Genomic DNA, 18337 nt, shown 5'->3' with positions numbered 1-18337 from the left:
AGTAAAATACACAAATAGCATTTATGTCATTTATCACATGTGCACAAACATGTATAGTTGTGTTATATGCCAATCTACATAAAAGATCCTACTGTATGATTTTGGATCATTGAAAAAAGTTTTTTTTTTTTCTTACTTAGAATATCATCAGAACATTATTGCTTAAGCACTCTCTGAGGGTCTTTATCTATGCGTGTGTGCATGGGTGTGCACACAAGTGTGCATATTTGCAAAGAGATTGATTGTGGGTTAGGCAGCAGAAGTGCAATGATTTTTGTCATTCTTTTTTTCTCATCTCTACTTAATTATTTCCCTCTCCGAGTTCCCATGTTTAACAAGCACAAGTATTGCAAAATGTGATTTCTCCTACTATCATAATTTTAACTGAGTAAAAACCAGCATTCTTTCACTTCAAAATAAATCCAATACACAATCTTCTTCTTTTCCTCTACCTAGAGAAAAACAATGTGGGGTATTTTTTTTTTTTAATTAATGAAAGTTTTCCTTGAAGAAAGGTACCAGCTTAATTTTCCAGAATTAGAGGGGAATTACAAGGTCTTCTACCTCCAGGACAGACCCATCTGAAGAAGACACTCAAGTGGATTTCGGAGCTCAATTCTGACATCCTAATGAAAGCAAAGCAGTTCTCTCTTGTAGGAGCTCGAGAGCGAGAGCATGAATCCTCAGCCAGGGGAGTAAATGCAGCCATTGGACCCATCAATCAGCAAGGAAGGGTGGTATTTCAGCAAGCAAGGGTGGTGCAAGTCCTCCATCTCATCAGCCTTCCTCTGTCACATTGGGATATTAAATTAACCTAGAGACTCTAAATTCCCAGTTGAAATCATAAAGTCCCACAAAAGGATTACACATTTAACGTCTTCCCCTACATTCCTTTACTAGATCTGTTTCCTCCCATATTATTCATAATAGGAACGATACCTTCCCTACGTAGTTGCTGAAAGTCAATACAAACATTTTGTGAGTGACTACAGTTCATGGCCACACAAGACCCAGCAAACAGGACCCTAAGTTAAACACCGCTCAACTTTAAGGTGACACTTGAAGGAGAAAACTAGCTTGAAACACCACATTTTCTACAAACAGTACTATCAGTGACTGCAGGAACAGGTGTAAGGGACCAAGAGAAAGGAACATCATCCCCGGCAGAGGGAGGTTCTGGGCCTGGTTGGAACAGCAGGGAGGCTGGTGGTGCTCTAGCTGGTACAGCAAAGGAGCAAGAGTCGGCAATGGGAAGGGGGATTGGGTGGCGCTGCCAGAGTTGCCTCTGTGCACAGAGCTCTGTCTCTGCCCAGGCCAAGCAACATCAGCTGTCAGGAGCTCCTGAAGAATGATATCGTTAGGCCGCAATGCTCCTGGCCGCTCACTGAGAGAAGGGCGCGGAGCCCTATTTTTAATTCAGCGTTCACCTCCCCAGCTGCAGCCACGGCCACACTGCCAGGCTGCCACAGTCACAGAGCAGGTGCAGCGTTCGATAAAGAGCCACACCGGAGGCAGGATCTGCATGTCAGATTGTGCAGAGGCTCATCCCTGTCAGGCAGCAGAACACAAAGGGTCCCTACGGTTTAGTCGGAAACGCTGCCAATGACACCTAATTCTTCCCTCGGTTTGGAATCAGGCATGAGAAAGCTGCATGTTAAGTCAGGAAGGGAAAACACTACAAGTACTGTGCTGAAATGAAATATGAAGGAGCTGATGTTTGTGATCGCTCTTGCTGTGTTTCGAGCATCATCATCTCATCTCATTACTGGCAAACATTTATTTAAAAAACTCACGAAAAATAATTCCAAAAGCTTGATGCTTCTCAGACACTCTTGACTACCTATAGTGTCGACTGCCTCTCTCTACTAATGTGATCTCTCCAAGTCTGTATTTCAGAGTTTTCATGGTCTGGATCCAGAATGCTGGTCCTGATGCTTTCAACCAAGCCCTACCTTCCATACACCTCGTCCAAGCCACTAACACCATAGGTTCCCTGTCTCAGGCTCTCCATCACCCAGACCAGGACTTCTGAAGTGGCCCTGGGTCCTCCCCGACCCTCATTTTCCAAATCCATTTCCCCTTTTACTTCTCATCAGTGTCACTCGGTCTCATTCCCTTTCTTAAATGAAGCTCTCAGTAGCCTCACACCCTTTTTTTTTTTTTTTTTTTTTACATAATCCTTTTTTCTTAACTTTTTAAGCAGTCTGCTTCCTGTGTTCTTTGCCTTAATTTCTCCTCACTTCCCTCCTGGCTTCCCACTGCAATGCAGATTGCTTTTCTAAAACACACTACAGGGTGGTATTGGGATCCAAAGATGTGTATTTGAATCCTGAATACGTTACTGGACATCTCTGAGCAAGCCTCCTGCTTGCTCTTAATTCTGTTTTCCTGCTTATCCTTTATCTACATGGCAGAGTCACTGTGAGCATTAATTAAGGTCACACATATGAAAGTGTTTGTAAACTATAAAGTTTTATATAAATATAAATAGAAGGTGACATTTTTATGTAGCAGCCAATTAACTTTCCTGGCAGTGCTGGTCCCTAGCAATTAAAACACTCAATTAGGCACCACTCAAGTTCAATATGGCACCTAAAATGAGGGAAAAAATGCTCTGAAATGTGTTAAATATAACCCTGCTTGTTAAATTGAAATAAAGTAAAAAAAAAGGGGATTTTGACTTTCATTTCTCCCAACTGGTTTGAAAGCAGCACAATTGTGCTTCTGATTGGTTAATATAACTCAGAACTGCTTAAGGTTTAGGCATCATCAATAATTAACAGGGTATTTAAATCGATCTTTGAAGGTTTTTTGTTTGTTTGTTTGTGTTTGTTTGTTTTTTTTTTCTACAAAATAAGCAAAGGGCCAAGACTATTAGCAAAAAAGACACAACTGGAAAATAGAATTGTTTCCAAATATAGTCTAATATATACACACTCACACACACTTACATATAAACTCACACACAAACAGTGCAGCATTTAGTGTTAACAGAGAACCCCCTGGTCACGAGATGAAAAGGGTGTCCCCCCGCCCTTTGTGGCATTACTGACGGAAATGAGTGAGTCCACTTTCCAAGGAAGCCAACTTATGAGCCATCGTATTTACTATTCTGAAATTATCTAAATAAAATATTCACTGCACAGTCTCACAAGAAAAGTAATCGAGCTCTATTTATATAAATATTATAAGAACAGACTGCCTTCCCACCCTGATTTGCAGAGAAAGGAAAAAAAAAATCCGTCTTCTCCTCTAATTCAGTTGATTTCTTATCTCTTCCCTTATCATAATCTTTATCATAATTGAAATCAGTAAGGGTTATTAATTTTTTAAAAGCATGGATAGACTACAATCCCGACCACTGGAGTGTGGCTTAATTTGCATATTTCATCTCAAAACATTTTAAAATTCAAATGTGTATGTTCAGAAGTCATTCTGGTTACAACCTTTCTAACGACATCTGAGTAAAGGCTAAAATTATTCATGGTGTATAAGTTAAAAGTTAAAAGTCATCTTAAGCAAGAAATGGAAGTGGTATCTTAAGCTGAATTACTCGATTATCTTTGCTAGGGGGCAAAGATGGGAACTATGACCGATGAATCAGTAAATAAAAAGGTGATGTCAGGTGATATACAGGAACCCAGACTGTGTTTTTTGTCACCTGGGAAGTCCCACACATGCTTACACAGGGTTAATGCTGCCCATTTAGCCTGCAATTTCCTCTTTAGGTGTCTACAGTTTCATCTGTCAACACAGAAAAGATGAAATTAAATAAATGTAAGATAGAATACTCTGCAGTACTGAGAGCCAACAACTGTATTTAGTTTAGAAAATGTTCCTTTAAAAAAAAGATGATTTATTTATTCATGAGAGACACAGACAGAGAGGCAGAGACACAGGCAGAGGGAGAAGCAGGCTCCCTGCGGGGAGCCCGATGTGGGACTCAATCCCAGGACTCCGGGATCATGCCCTGAGCCAAAGGCAGATGCTCAACCACTGAGCCACCCAGGAACCCCCAGAAAATGGTCCTTTTAAAACATTTTTTGAAGCAAAGATTTTCCAAAAGGATATGCTCTCTCCTCTGCCCAGATATCTGCAGAAAAAAAATTATAGACATCTCATCAACACCAACTGAACACAGTTTTTGGCAAGTTCAGAATTCCAGGCTTCTTGGCAAACCCATCGTTAAAGTCTTTCCAATCAAATTTTTGTTATTGTGTGGTATTCCCATAAAGTGGGCTCCATGGAAAGATGTAACCTGTCACCTAGAAGGCTACTGCTAGAGACTTCCAGGGATGTCTCGAGCTTTGCTCCTTTGGTCATTGTAGGTTTCATAGGGATCTGCTCGGTTTCAATGTCATCTTGCATTTAGAGGGCTTTCTACTTGTCTGTCTGATTTGGTTGATTCACCTGACATCCTCCTTCCATCTGGCCCTTTCCTTCACATTTTCTTTCTTTTTTTTCCTTTAGAGATTTTATTTGAGACAGAAAGAGAACACAAGTGGTGAGGAGGGGCAGAAGGAGAGGGAGATGCAGATGCCCCACTGAGCAGGGAGCCTGATGCAGGGCTCGATTCCAGGACCCTGAGATCATGCCCTGAGCCAAGGGCAGATGCTTCACCGAGTGAGCTCCCCAGGCCACCTCCCTCACACTTTCTATCAGTGGTCTCTGCTTGGCTTCCACAGTCTAACATGAGTCTTCTCATCCCTGGATTTGGTTTATTTGGATAGAATTTATTTTCTGAGGTGCTGATCGGCTTGGGGGCCTTTCTTTATTGAGTACATTTTACTATGTAAAATGAATACACATTTAGAAGTTTTGAAAACAAAACTATCTGATTAAATTGTTCCCTAAAATGATGGATACTTTGGTTATAAGAGCCAATAAATTCTCCTTTTGGGTGTAAGCTAGTTGGAGTTGGTTTCTGCCACTTAAAATCAAAAGGATCAAGGTTAATACACTGATTTATGCCGGTCTAGAAGATTTTTAAAATAAAAGTGAATAATTCAAATGATTTTTGTTTGAATTCATTTTTTTTCTAAACTTTAAAATATTTGTATCCATTTATCTAACAATCATAACTTCTGGCAACTTTTCCTGAAAGAAATCATCTTACAAGTAGATAAAGAGAAATGCATGGAGAAATTCATTCGACACATTATCCAAAATCGTTAAACCTTAGAAATAATTGAAATGTTTAGCACTGGAATAGCTATTTTCTAAATGTAGTCTGAGACCCTTAAGAGCTTCTGAAAATATTTTCAGGGGTTTGTAAGAAGATAACCATTTTCATTGTAACACTGAGATATTATTTACTTTTCTCATTGGCTTGACATCTGGATAGATACACAAAGATAACAATGGGTAAAACTGCTGGGGCCTTAGCACAAATCATGGGTGTGATACCAAAATGTGCAAGTCATCACTGTGTTTTTTACCATCACACAATTCTAATTAAAAAAAAAAAGTTTCATTTAAAAACACTTGATGAAGCCATAAAAATAATAATTTTAAATAAAACTTAAACTATGAGTTCACATCATTTTCAGTGTTCTATGCTCTGTGTAACAAAATGGGAAGAACGCCCAAAGCACTTCTGTTTGCTGTCTTGAAGCAAAATACCTATGTACTTGTTTGAGTTACAAGCTTAACTAGCCACTCTTTTCATGGAATTCTCTTGTATCTTGAAAGAATGGCTACCTAAAAACGATAGGTATTCAGGCTTGTGCAGCTGGCAGACATTGTCCTAGGGGGGAAAAAAAAGGTACAAGCCTTCCTCTCCTATGATCACAACTGTGTTTGTTGCAAATAATGAAATTCAAACTTTCAAGCACAAAAGTAGAATTTTGTAAAACGTGTATCTGTTGTTATGAGCCTCTCAGCTTCCCAATGCTTAAAGACTTTTCTGATGAGACTATGGTGATACTTTGATTTTAGTCAATAAATTCTGTCAATGTTTTAAAGATCCACGTAACTCAGCAAACCAGTAATTTCCAAATGATCAGCTTATCCTGTTACAAAACAATGTATGGATATGACATTCATTCTAAGGGCATTACAGACTGATGAATTTTAAGGTAGCAGAGTAACAAACATTTTTTAATACAGCTTCTAATTTTCCAGTGCAGCTAATCTTTAAGATATCACCATGTTTAAAATCTTTGCATAGTACTGAATAGTAGAAAATATTTTCTGATTTATTCACTTGTTTTGTTTGTTTACTGTTTGTCTCTCTTGATTGGAACGAAAGCTCCACAGGGAAAGAAGCTTGTCTACCTTCTTCATCCTTTTTCCTCAATGCCTAGAGTAAAACCTAGCATCAAACAGATGTTTCATAAATGGTACAGAAATAAATACAACCACAAAATGAACTTTTATATAGCTATTATGGTCTGATTTACCTAGAAATTCTAATGATTTGAGAAAATTCTTAAGATATGTAACTGTTTTTAAAAGACTCAAAAATATTTATGCACAAGTGTATCTAATACATTATACATGTTATATGACATATAATACATATTACATAGATTGTATGTATGCATGAATGTGTGTACGTGCATGCATGTGTGTGTGTCTTTATATGCATCTTGAAAAGGTAAACTAAAGAAGTTTGTGGGGAGAAAAAGGTTGGGGAAGACCGTGGAAAACCTATGCAACTTTGCATACATGACATTACAATTATTGGTATGTAGGGACAGCCCAGACAGCTTAGCATGCAGAAAGCTATTGCTACATAATTTTGAAATTGTTTCATAATATTTTAGAGTTATTTTCATGACCTGCTTCATGTAGATTACCTACATAATTGAAAATTTTCATTTTATGTTCAGCTCAAGAAACTGACTTGGGGGACAGAAGAGATACCTTCTCGTAAGGGGCTTCCACTACAAAGCTGTGTGTCCTGGGGTGGGTCTTGTCATATTACTAGTTTTTACTGATAAGGAAATTGTGGTTGAGCTGCATGACCCCTAAAGTTCATCCTGATGGTTAGATTCCATGATATAAAGAATCACTTAAAAGTCAAGAAATTTTTCTGTGGGTTCCTTTAATCATACAATTCCTATATTGTTTTGACCTATTCAACTATTCATGATGAGAAGATTGTTTGAAGCCCTTATCCATTACAGAAAATCTCTTCTGGCTGGATTCTAAAGGAACTTACTTTAGGAGTTTTTAGGGAAAGAAAGATTCAGATGGTGCCCAAATTAGAATGCATTAGCTTCTATTTTTTCCACTTCATGATGGTGTGGAAGATGTGTGCACTCTGTAGAAACTGTACTTTGAATTTTAGATCTTGCTTTTCCCCCAGAACTGATGATATGCAGTAAATACTCTGTCAGGATGCCGGGCAGCAACAGCGAATGAACCACAGCTCCCAGTCAGCCAGTGGTCAGGAGGGTAAACAATAAAAAATGACAACCATTCTTAACCCATACAACCCCCCCCGTTCTTCATTTTCAGTACAGTATTCAATAAATTACATGATCTACTCAACACTTTGTTATACAGTTGGATTTCCATTGGATGGTTTTGCCCAACTGTAGACTAATGTTAAGTATTCTGAGCATATTTCAGGTACGCTAGACTAAGCTACGATGTTTGTTAAGGGAGATATATAACATTTTTGACTTACTGTATATAACTTACAGTGAGTTTATTGGGACATTTCCCCATCACAAGTGGAGGAACATCTGTATGTGTTTTAAAATGATGTGTCAGACACCTAGATAACCAAGCCAGTGATGTATATTTTTTTTCTATGGTGATACTGATAACGCATATCCTCTGGAGAACCAAACCAAATATCCATATGAAGAGAAAATTACATCAACCACAGGTCTTGTGCAGATGCAGGAGTAAAGGGGTCAGAACACCTGACGTGCTCTATCATTCTTGTCTTTGTAGCTGTCCTACTGAAGATATGCAGCTTCTTAGCCCCCCCCCCCCAATTCGTGGCTCTGGGGAAAGAGCTGAGTAATGGCAAGCTGCGTGAGGATAGGAAGAGCAGCCTTACCTTTGACTGTCACGTGGACACTCTGGCTGGTGGAGAGCTGTGGTTGAACCAGCACATTGCACGTGTACTCTCCCTCATCCACTTCCTTTTGCACATCCGAGAGTTTTAGAGTGCCATTGTTCTCAAATGCCACTTGGCGATGGTTGAAAGGAAGCAGATTAGAGTTCTTGTACCATTTGATGGAGTAATACGGATAGCCAATCACACGGCAGTGGATGTACGTGTCCCGTCCTGCTATTGCTGTGATATTTTTCATTGGTCGAATGCTTGCAGGCCCTAGAGAGACACAAAGAAACTCTTGAAAATAATTTAACGGTACATCTCATGTGTGGAAATGGGTACACTTTTCCTTGAGTTAAAAAAAATGTAGATTATTTTCATGTAAAAACATCATTTTCAATTAAACAATTTTTTCTGCATTTGGATTTTTCTACTAAGACGTTCTTTTTTTGTTTTCCTTTTAGCTTCATTACTTTCAAATGAATTGAATGAGTGTTTTAAATACTTTCATTACCAACTACTTCTATTAGAACATTTTGAATTACAAGATAAGAGGCAATTTAATCAACAAAAAGTAACTAGTCTGCACTGAACCATCATGCTGTTTTTGGGAAAACAGTGGTAGCAATTCAGTTTTTAAACTCTCTGTAAAATAGGTTATGAAGATGGAGGTTATGCCATGTTGCACTATGAATGTAAGTTAAAATACCATGTACATGAAGGCTTACCATGAATGTGGAAGAACAGAAGAAGAGGAGGAAGGAGAGAGCATGCAGAGCATAAACCGGGAAAGGACAGGTCAAGTGGACAAATCTCAGAGTGACAAAGAGAACAAGCTGACTAAAGAAACCAAAATGCCATTTTTCACATTAACCCAATCAGGGCCATTCTGGAGTCAGAAGGAAAGGGCAGGGAATGGGAAGCAACAGTTAATCTGTTTTGGCATTCCAAGACTCAGCTCGGTGCATGCAGAAACCTTCTTCTCCACTACATGAGTTATGTGTGTTTTTTTGAGGAGCTGATTTGACAAGCACCTCTTACGTTTATTCGAGCCTGGTACAGGACGACTCCCGCTGAGTTGTTGGCAGTACAGCGGTAGACTCCCCCATCCCGGACCTGAGAGCTGGAGATGTTCAGGTAGCTGACCACGTTTCCCTCTGACGTGATCATCTGGCTGATGCGGTGACTGCCACCCTTGAGGATCGGGTCATCGTCCAGGGTCCACGTGATGGTGGGCAATGGAGTTCCCTTCACGTTGCACATGAGGGAAACTGGTTCTGCTGGACTCACCACTTTTTCACTAAAGGCAGAAATAATTTTGGGAGTTCCATCTGCGGGAAGACAAATTATGGAAGGAAGTGGCACATACAAATAATTAAACAACTTCCAAGTCCATTATTTAACGATTAGGAGGTAGATGTGGTGGTGATTAAACTGTACAAAGAAAGTCTGGTTTTAGTGGTAAAGCTAAATTCCAAGCAGAACAAGATTTTATTTTCAAAATAGGCAAATACAGCATTAGCAAGCTTTAATAAATTACTTATATACTTCCTGGTTGGCATAAGAAGAACAATCATGCAACCCAGATGCTCATGCTATACAACGTCAGCTACCAACAAGTCTATAATCCGGGACTGTCATGTCCGCACCAGAAGTTATAGACACAGAGGAAATTCACCCTTCTAAATGGTCACATTGGCTTTCCACTTCTGAGATAATTAGGGCTTGCTCACCAGGGAATAAAGGAAAGATTCAGGGATTGATTATCTCACCTTATTCATTTTCTCCTCAGAAATCATCCTTTAATTATTGAACTCTACATCTGAAACTAATGATGTACTGTATACTGGCTAATCGAATTTAAATAAAAAAAGAAATCATCCTTTATAGTTTTAATGATAAATGGTAAGTCCAGGTAAATGTCCATGAAAGCTCTGAGAATGGGTAAAAGCCAAACAAAGTTTGACCCCTCCAGTGTGTATTAAGTATCTTTGTAAATATCTTAAGTTGGTGGCTGTATAATTTATCATCCAACCTGCGACGCTTTTGAGGATGAAACAGATACTAGGAGTAATTATGCTAGGAGACAGGCGCAACCTCAGACTGTCCCAGGCAAAGTAGGATCTAGGTAAGATCTAGGTCTTAGGGAATTTTCCATAGGAACTTCCAATATTTTCAATAAAGGTAAAATTTTTATACTCCATTGTTTTCCTATCACAAATATGGGCCATTTCCCTCATACTGTATGGTAGTAATCACAAATGCATTGCTGACAAATTGGAAAGCAAAACAAATGGAGGGAGTACACCTGAAGCTAGCTTGCAGTGCCATCACAGAAAGATAACTGGTAACACTTCCAAGTAGTCCTGAATAATTTCTCATCCCCAACAGCCTACTGGAAAGCCTGGAAGCCTACTTCTGTAGCCAACGAGGCCAGCCGTGTAGGGTTCTCCTGATAGGGGTGCTGCGCCGAACCCTCTACCATCCTTCCTCTTGCAAATTCCTGAGTGTCAACTCCATTCCAACTCCTGGGTGACTGGAGTTTCCCCCCCCACACACACACAATCATAAGTGACATATCCCAGTGTTCATGGATTGCAAGCATCTTGCTTTAATATGAAAGATGAAAAAAAAAAAGGACTTCATAATATTGAAGTGAAGAACCTGTGCCTTTGAGCTTAGGACCCTGCAGACACTGCTTCAGTGTGCTCTGCCTTTATTTCCAAAGATGTTGGACGTCAGAGTGATTGTTATTCTTTGTACATAATTGGCTGTCGATGCTTAGGGATGTTATTTTATTTAATCTTATGATTCACCTTTTATTCAGGAGGTGCTGAGCTGCAAATTTCTTTGCACTGATTTTTACATTACACATTGAAAATCTGTCTTTTTTTTTAAATCTATTTCAGAAAGTTTTCTTCAGTTATACCTTTTTTTTGTAGGTAAAGTTTACATACATTGAAATGTAGAGATCTTAAGTGTACTAACAGAATGAGTTTGTTAGATATGTACACTGCATAACCACTCCAGTGAGCATGATGTAAGGCATGTCATTACCCTGCAACATTCCTAGGGCTCCTTTCAATCAATCCTCTTCCATCAGAGGCAGTCACTTTCCTGATTTCCTTTACCATGACCTAGTTTGCCAGTTATTGAGCTTCAAAAGCATGTAGTCATAGAATGTGTGCTCTCTATATGGCAGATACACCAACCATCGCCTTAACACAGTCAGTGAAATTAAGAAATGTAACATGGGAACAGTACCATCACCTAAGCTGAAGTCCATATTGTAAGTCGGCTCCCTCATTGATCCTGTCCCTCACAGCTATTTCCCCCAGCCCAACCAGTATCACACATCCCATTTACATGTCATGTTTCTTTAGTTTCCTTCAATCTGGATCATTCATTCACCTCTTTTGTATTTCTTGACTTTGACATTTCGAATAATTATTCCATAGCTAGTTGCTCAAACTGTTTTTTTTTCTTCTATTTCCACATAATTAGATGCAAATTATGGATTTTTGGCAGGAGTATCACAGAAGTAATGTTGTCTTTATGTGCTTATTGGCCATTTTTGTATCTCCTTTAATGAAATATCTACTCAAATCTTTTATCCATTGTTACATTAGACTACCTTTTAACTGACTTGTAGGAGTTCTGTATGCTGATATAAGCATTTACCAGATCCAGCTATTTTCTAATGGTCAAATATATTTTTCAGGTATATTAAGTATATATAATGTGTGTTAGACATATATATAGAGCATGCATTATAGCTGTGTGTGTTTGAATGTGTAAAATGTTTTCTTTTAGTTTGTAGTTGCCTTTTAGTTTCTTAATCATGTATTTGCCTTTGACTTTTAGTGCTTTCTCTATCCTAAGAAAGCTTTGCCTACCCTCCAAATGATGAATAATTCTTCTATGTGTCCTTTTAGAGACTTCATAATTTTGGATTTTTGTAGCCCAGTCTATAATTTATGCAAATAAAATATTCATAAGGTATAAGGGTGAGGTAGGAGTTGATATTAATTTTTGTGTGTTCCATTCATTAAGTAGTTTCAGTGTTGTTTGTCAAAAAAGACTTTCTTTTAGCTCTGGAATATTATGGATTCTCTTGCAAATCCATATATCATATATGTGTGGACATATCTCTAGACCATCCAGTATGTTCTATTGAGCTATGTATCGATCTCATTGAATGTAGCTAGTACATGATTTGTCCAACTTTATTCTCTTTTTTTTAAGATTATTTCCACAACTCCCAGTCCTTTACTTTCCCATACATGTTTTAAAAACCAACTTAGACTATAGGACTTAAACATTTCTACATAAATTTAAAAATCATTCTATAAAAGCTGTTGAGATTTTCATTGAGATTACATTGATCATGTTACAGAAAATTGTCATCTTAAGAATATTTAGTTTTTTGGTCCTTGCATATGGTATATTTTCCAGTATTTTACATTAGAAATTTATAGTTGTACAGTTTTACATGTTGAAATCTTTCACATCTGTTGTTATATTTATTTCTGTGTCTTTTGTTTAATGCTAATGTAAATGGAATTTTAAAATATTATTTTCCAATTTTTGGTTCCTACTATATAAAAGTAAAACAAATTTTATGTTTTTATATCCTACTAGTTTCTAAACCCACTTATGCATCTAGAAATTATTTTATAGATTTATTGAGATTTTCTATGTAAACAACAAAGTCTCTGTTTAAAGACAGCTGAAATCTTTTCTTTCCAAAATTTATGTATTTTATTTCTTATTCATACCTGCCTTTGACTTATAGTATAGTGTTAAACAGAAGTAGTGATTGTGAACATCCTTGCCTTGGTCCAAATAGTAAATGAAAAATATTTAGGGTTCAACCATTAAACATGGTTTTCACTATAGAATATTAATAAATGCCATTTATCGGGTCAAGGAAGTTCCTTATATTTCTAGTTTGCTGAGAGTATTTTATTTTGAGTGGATGTTGAATTTTGTCAAATAGTATTTTTCTGGATATTCTGAAGTAATCAGTTGGCTTTTCTCCTATATTCTATTAATATGATGCCTTACACACACATAGATAAATTTTGTTTTTAATGTTTTGCCAATATTACGTGTATGGGACAAACTCCAACTAAGTTTTACATTGATATAGATACAGTTGGATAGAGCAACATATACATATTTATGTAGATATACATAAACATATAAATATTCATGTGTATATCAATACTGACATATACTTGTGCATGTGAATATTATGCTACTTCACGTGAAATGTAAAATCCCTGGTACAAATAATTTCAAGTAATTTAACTTATATTCTCCTTTGTGTTATTACATCTGTTTATGTCCAAACTGTATAATACAGTGTCAAAATTTTATAATTGTCTATTATTGTCTAAAGATATTAAAAGAAAAAAATTTTCTAAATGTTTATTAATGTATTTCCTGCCTTTCCACGTGGCTTTTATGTCTATAGATCTGAATTTCCATTTTAGGTCATTTCCCTTCACCTTCAATGATTTCATGTGTCATTTCTTCTGGCGTCACTTTCTTTCATCTTTTGTTTACTGGAAATATCTTTACTCTTGTTGATTTTTAAAGACCATTTTTTACTAGACATGGGAGCCTAGGTGGACAGGGATTTTTTAAAATCCTTTTTAACATTTTAAAGATGTTGCTACATTGTCTTCTGTCCTCCAAAATATCTGATGAGAAGTCATCCATCACCCAAATTGATATCTTCATTCACTTAATATTTCTTCTCCCTCAGAATTACAAGACTTTTTATTTATCTTTGGTTTTCAGCAATGGGACTCTAATGTGCCTACAAGTGATTTTCTTTGTATTTATTCTCTTGGGGTCTACTGCTTCTTCGCTCTGTAACTTTATTTTTTATAACAAAACTGTAGCTATTATTTCTTCAAATATTTTTTCTTCCCCAGTGCCAGTCTCCTATTTTTCTGGGCCTCTAATTATATGTGGATCTGGCCATCTGATGGATGTCCCAAGTCACTGAGGCTCTAGTCATTTCCTTTGTAGTCTTCTTTCTCTCTGTGCTTCAAATGAGATAATTGATTTTAATTTATCTTTAGGTTCACTGATCCTTTTCTTTCTTCTCCAATCTTCTGTTAAAGCCAATACACTGAATTTTTATATTCCTCCAGGTTCCTTTTTAAAGTTTTCATTTTCTCTTCTGATCTTTCCCAGATATCTATTCATTATGATCTTATTTTCCTTTAAGGTATTGAATATATTTTAAATAAAAGCTTGTAAACTTTTTTGTCTGCTCATTCATCTGGGTTCTCTCAAGTTCTATTTCTATTGCCTACTTTGTCTTTTGACTTCAGCTAGCAGTATCCATTTTTTTTTTTTTTGTATGTCTACCTGGGCTTTTCTTTAATTCAATCAATTAGACCTATTTGTTTTATTTTTTTTTTAAATTTTTATTGGATTCTCCTCCACATTTTCCAGTTCAGGTGTCAAATAAGTTTTTCAAGGATGTTTATTTTTAGAGTTTAGTACTCTCCACTGTTAGGGATTTAGGATAACTTTCCTTCCTGTAATTTCAATGCATCTCCCTCAACTGCAGGTGATTCAACAGTATGGACTTCTGTTCTTCTATACTTCAATCCCATAAGACTATAGCTTTCTGTTTTTCTTCTAGTATTCTAGTCCCCCCCCGCCGCCGCCCCCCGCATCTCACAAAGACTGGAGAATGTCCTCAAGGGAAAAGCGGTGTCATGACATCTATAACCCAACCCCTTCCTCTTCTTTTCTTCCTGCTTTTGAGTGTCTCTCCCAAGTTTTGTTTTTCCTCAAGTTCATAATTTTTATCTGCTTATAGTTTAGTCTGATACATGCTATTCTATCATTTCCCAAAATAGGACATGTTCTTATTCTTTTCTATTATTCCATTTTCTGGTTATTGTGGTTTGATCTTGAACCTATAATTACTAGATTTCAGTTTCCTTAGACTTCTATTCCAGTTTCTTTGGCCTCACAGAAAATATTCCCAGAATCTGCACTATATCAATGGCAATTCTTAGCTCATAGTATTGTGAGTTTTTATAATTTACATCAATCTAAAGCCATTTCAATGGGAATAATAGGAGCCTATATCCAAGGCTACTAGTTAGACACCATTTTAAGGCAAATACTAGATATGCATTTATAATTACACTTCTGCTCTCTTTTGCTACATTAGCACTGCCATCTCTCAGAAGAGAAAAAAATAAAGTGAAGCTTCTTGTCCTGAATGGAAACTGACATGCAACAAATAAATCGGTGAGTATGCTCACTATGCTCCTTTGCCCCCCTTTTTTATTCAAGTGACAGGCTTTTTTGGAGATGAAAGCAGACATTATTTTCCCAGTGAGACCTGAATGTCTTTGAAATCTTTCTTGCTGTCACTCTCTGATAACCTGAAATCTTTCGACATCATTATGGATTATCAATATGCTCTTTAGGTTTTCTTAGTCACACAAGATAGTTGCCAAGGTAACTAGGCCTAGACAGGTATTCTCTCCCTCTTCCACAAAGAATCTAAAAATAGTGATGTGTAAGGACTATAGTGCAGCAGCAGCAAACCGACTCTGTACAAATTGATTACTTTCTGCACTTAATTATTATGGGGATCGCAGTGTCAGGCATTTAATATGGGTTCCATGCCTTCAGCTAATTTCATATCTGCTTTAAGAAAGGAAATGCTTGAATCAAAATAAGACCCTCATTGCTAAGCCTCCTTCTTCCTAAACATTAGCTAATGTTAAAAAAATTAATAGAAATATCCTCTAAGAGCATCAAGACATATTTCAACTTATTTTCATATGTAAATATTTATTTCTGTCTTTAGACTATATGAAAGTCATGTAATTATTTTAATCAATTTATACCAAGTGAATTTTAAATTATATGTTAAGACACAATTTCCAACAAGATGCACAAATATACAGATAAAAGCCAGTTCAATTATCTGGTGATAAACATATGTCTCTCTTGAATGTTACCTTGATAGTTTTTGTTCCCTGGCTGATGAATAAGCTTGAAAATGTAAGCAGGCCACTAAGAAAAGAAAACATACCTATGACCTATTGTGACAACCTGAGGTCATTACTCACAAATCCCACTCACCTAAATTTATGAATATCTGGACCCAACCAGGGACAACTATACAAATCAAATGCCACTTTTTCCTTCCACTGAGGATCATATTGGAATTTTGCCCTACATTTTGCCTGTCAAATTGTATTTCTCAGCTGGAGTCTATTACCCCCACCAGGAAATTCAACAATATCTGGAGGTATTTTTGGTCATCACAATTTGGAGAGGGAGCGCTGGGCAGAGGCCAGAGATGCTGGTAAACACCCATAGCACATAAATTGGCCCTTCACACAAAGCATCACTGAGAAAATCCAGTCTGCCAAACTTGAAGTTTCAAGTTTCTGAGGTCTGTATTTTGATAAGTCACTAAACACAAGGGTGGAGAACATTTATATTACTTAACTTTATGTGAAATTACTTTTGTTATTTCTACCACTTACAATTTTGCCAGCACTTGTTCTTTCATTAGCCCGATTTTTTCCTGAAAAATTAGGGCAGAGTTATTAGCTAATCAGATAGAAATCATAACACTGGGAGTTATCAGCACTGCTTCATTATCCTTCTGAGTGCTCTGGGTTTGGGTTCTTTTGCAGCTGAACCCTATAACGAGGCCCACTGACCTTCAAGGACCACCTGCACATAGTCTTGAGCGGACAGCTTATCCTTGCGCACAAAGCACTGGTATGCGCCCCCGTCACTTTTGACCATGTGATCCATTATAAGGTTTTCGTGGTTGATCCCTGTGATCCTCACATTTTTTCCAGGGTTGAGGATTTCACCGTTTCGGTACCAGGAGAGTTCCTGGTCCTCACTGCCTGTCACGCTGCAGGACAAGGAAACCTGGCTACCCACGCTGCTTTTAACTTTCCTGGGGCTGATGGTAGCTTTCAGTGGCTCTGGAAATATTGGTAAGAGAAAAAAAAAAAAGAAGAAGGTAAAAACATCACATAGGTAGACATCATTTCAACAACACGCTAAGCTTTCGACAAGGCACATGCATCATAGTAAGCATACTCTATATAGTTCTCATGTTCAGCATTATGTCATAGTGCACCATTTTGTTCAGGAGCACCGTCTTCACTGTCTTTCCTGGCCTTCCTTCTCTGTGTAGTGGCATTGGTCAAGCTGCTTTCTCACAGAGTACGTGTGAGGATTAACCCACTGACAATAAGAAATGCCCTGTTCTGGTTACCAGTAAGAACAGAGGTATTTGAATATTTAAAACCCATCTGCTTGTCCCAAGTTAGCACTGATGGGTTTCTCTGGGACATTCTCACACACTCATACACTTGTTCACACAGCCTGTGTGGTTTAATCAGGGCCCGTAACACACAGCTGTAAGAAAACAAGTTGATGTTTGAATTTGTGGCCACAAAACAGGGTTGTTATTTAACATGAGGCTAACTGATTTGTACATGGCTGGAACTCTCCTATTTGACATTCAACATTTTAATTCAATAAATCCAATTTGATGTAGCAAGTTCATTTATTGAGCATTTACTCAATGCCACAAGTGGGGTTAAACTTACAAGTAAGACAAAGATGAATTAAAATTGTGGCATAATTGGCATGGCCATACAATTACTGAATGTCTTTTGTACATTATTTAAGTCAGTTTTCCCACAGTCCTGCATGTTTTATCATATCCATTTTACAGAAGAGGAAGTGCTTATTCAGAGAGATTAATTAGTTTAACCAAATCCACTCAACAGGCAAATGGCAAAATACATTTTTTTGTTTTGTTTTGCTTACCCTCAAGTATTCCTGACATCTCATGCTACCACACCAAAGAGTCCAAGGAGTTCAGTCTTTTTGTGAATGAGACAAATATGAGAGTAAATGTAGTAGCCAAGTAGTAGTACAGAGTTCATCAGAGACATATAAATGTGGAAAGGGATCCATAAAACTTAGGACTTTCCAACGATCAGGAAAGTCCTTAGATATCAAGGATGGATAGAACTGAGCCCAGCTGGAATGAAGGAACATTTTGGGAATTAGGGCATAAAGCAAGGCCACATCACAGGAAGAGCGTGTCTGCTCAGTTTGGATGCAACACAGCATCTCTGTAGGAAATTTATGGATTTTCCTTTGTAAATTACAAAGGCAATCTGGAACAAAATTGCAAAAGGTTTCAAGATTTTGGAATTAAATCAGAGGGGACTAAAGGAAGCCTACAAAAATGTTTTGCAAGTGATAATATAGTCAAACACATTTTTA

The 18337-nt window shown here is 37.3% G+C and overlaps 1 protein-coding gene across 1 annotated transcript in view; it reads right to left on the bottom strand.

Moving 5' to 3' along the window:
- Positions 1–18337, bottom strand: part of DSCAM (DS cell adhesion molecule) — a 310241-nt gene that overhangs the window by 275829 nt on the left and 16075 nt on the right. The window contains exons 4-6 of the mRNA XM_041734699.1: positions 16741–17016; positions 9052–9348; positions 8018–8293 (exon numbers count right to left, since the gene is read on the bottom strand). Of these exons, the coding sequence (XP_041590633.1) occupies positions 8018–8293; positions 9052–9348; positions 16741–17016 (849 nt within the window). The remainder of the gene's footprint in view (positions 1–8017; positions 8294–9051; positions 9349–16740; positions 17017–18337) is intronic.

The sequence above is a fragment of the Vulpes lagopus genome, chromosome 20 (assembly GCF_018345385.1).
Source record: "Vulpes lagopus strain Blue_001 chromosome 20, ASM1834538v1, whole genome shotgun sequence".
Classification (NCBI taxonomy): domain Eukaryota; kingdom Metazoa; phylum Chordata; class Mammalia; order Carnivora; family Canidae; genus Vulpes; species Vulpes lagopus.
Note: the sequence above shows the minus strand (reverse complement) of the source record. Positions and strands in the feature narration are given on the sequence as shown.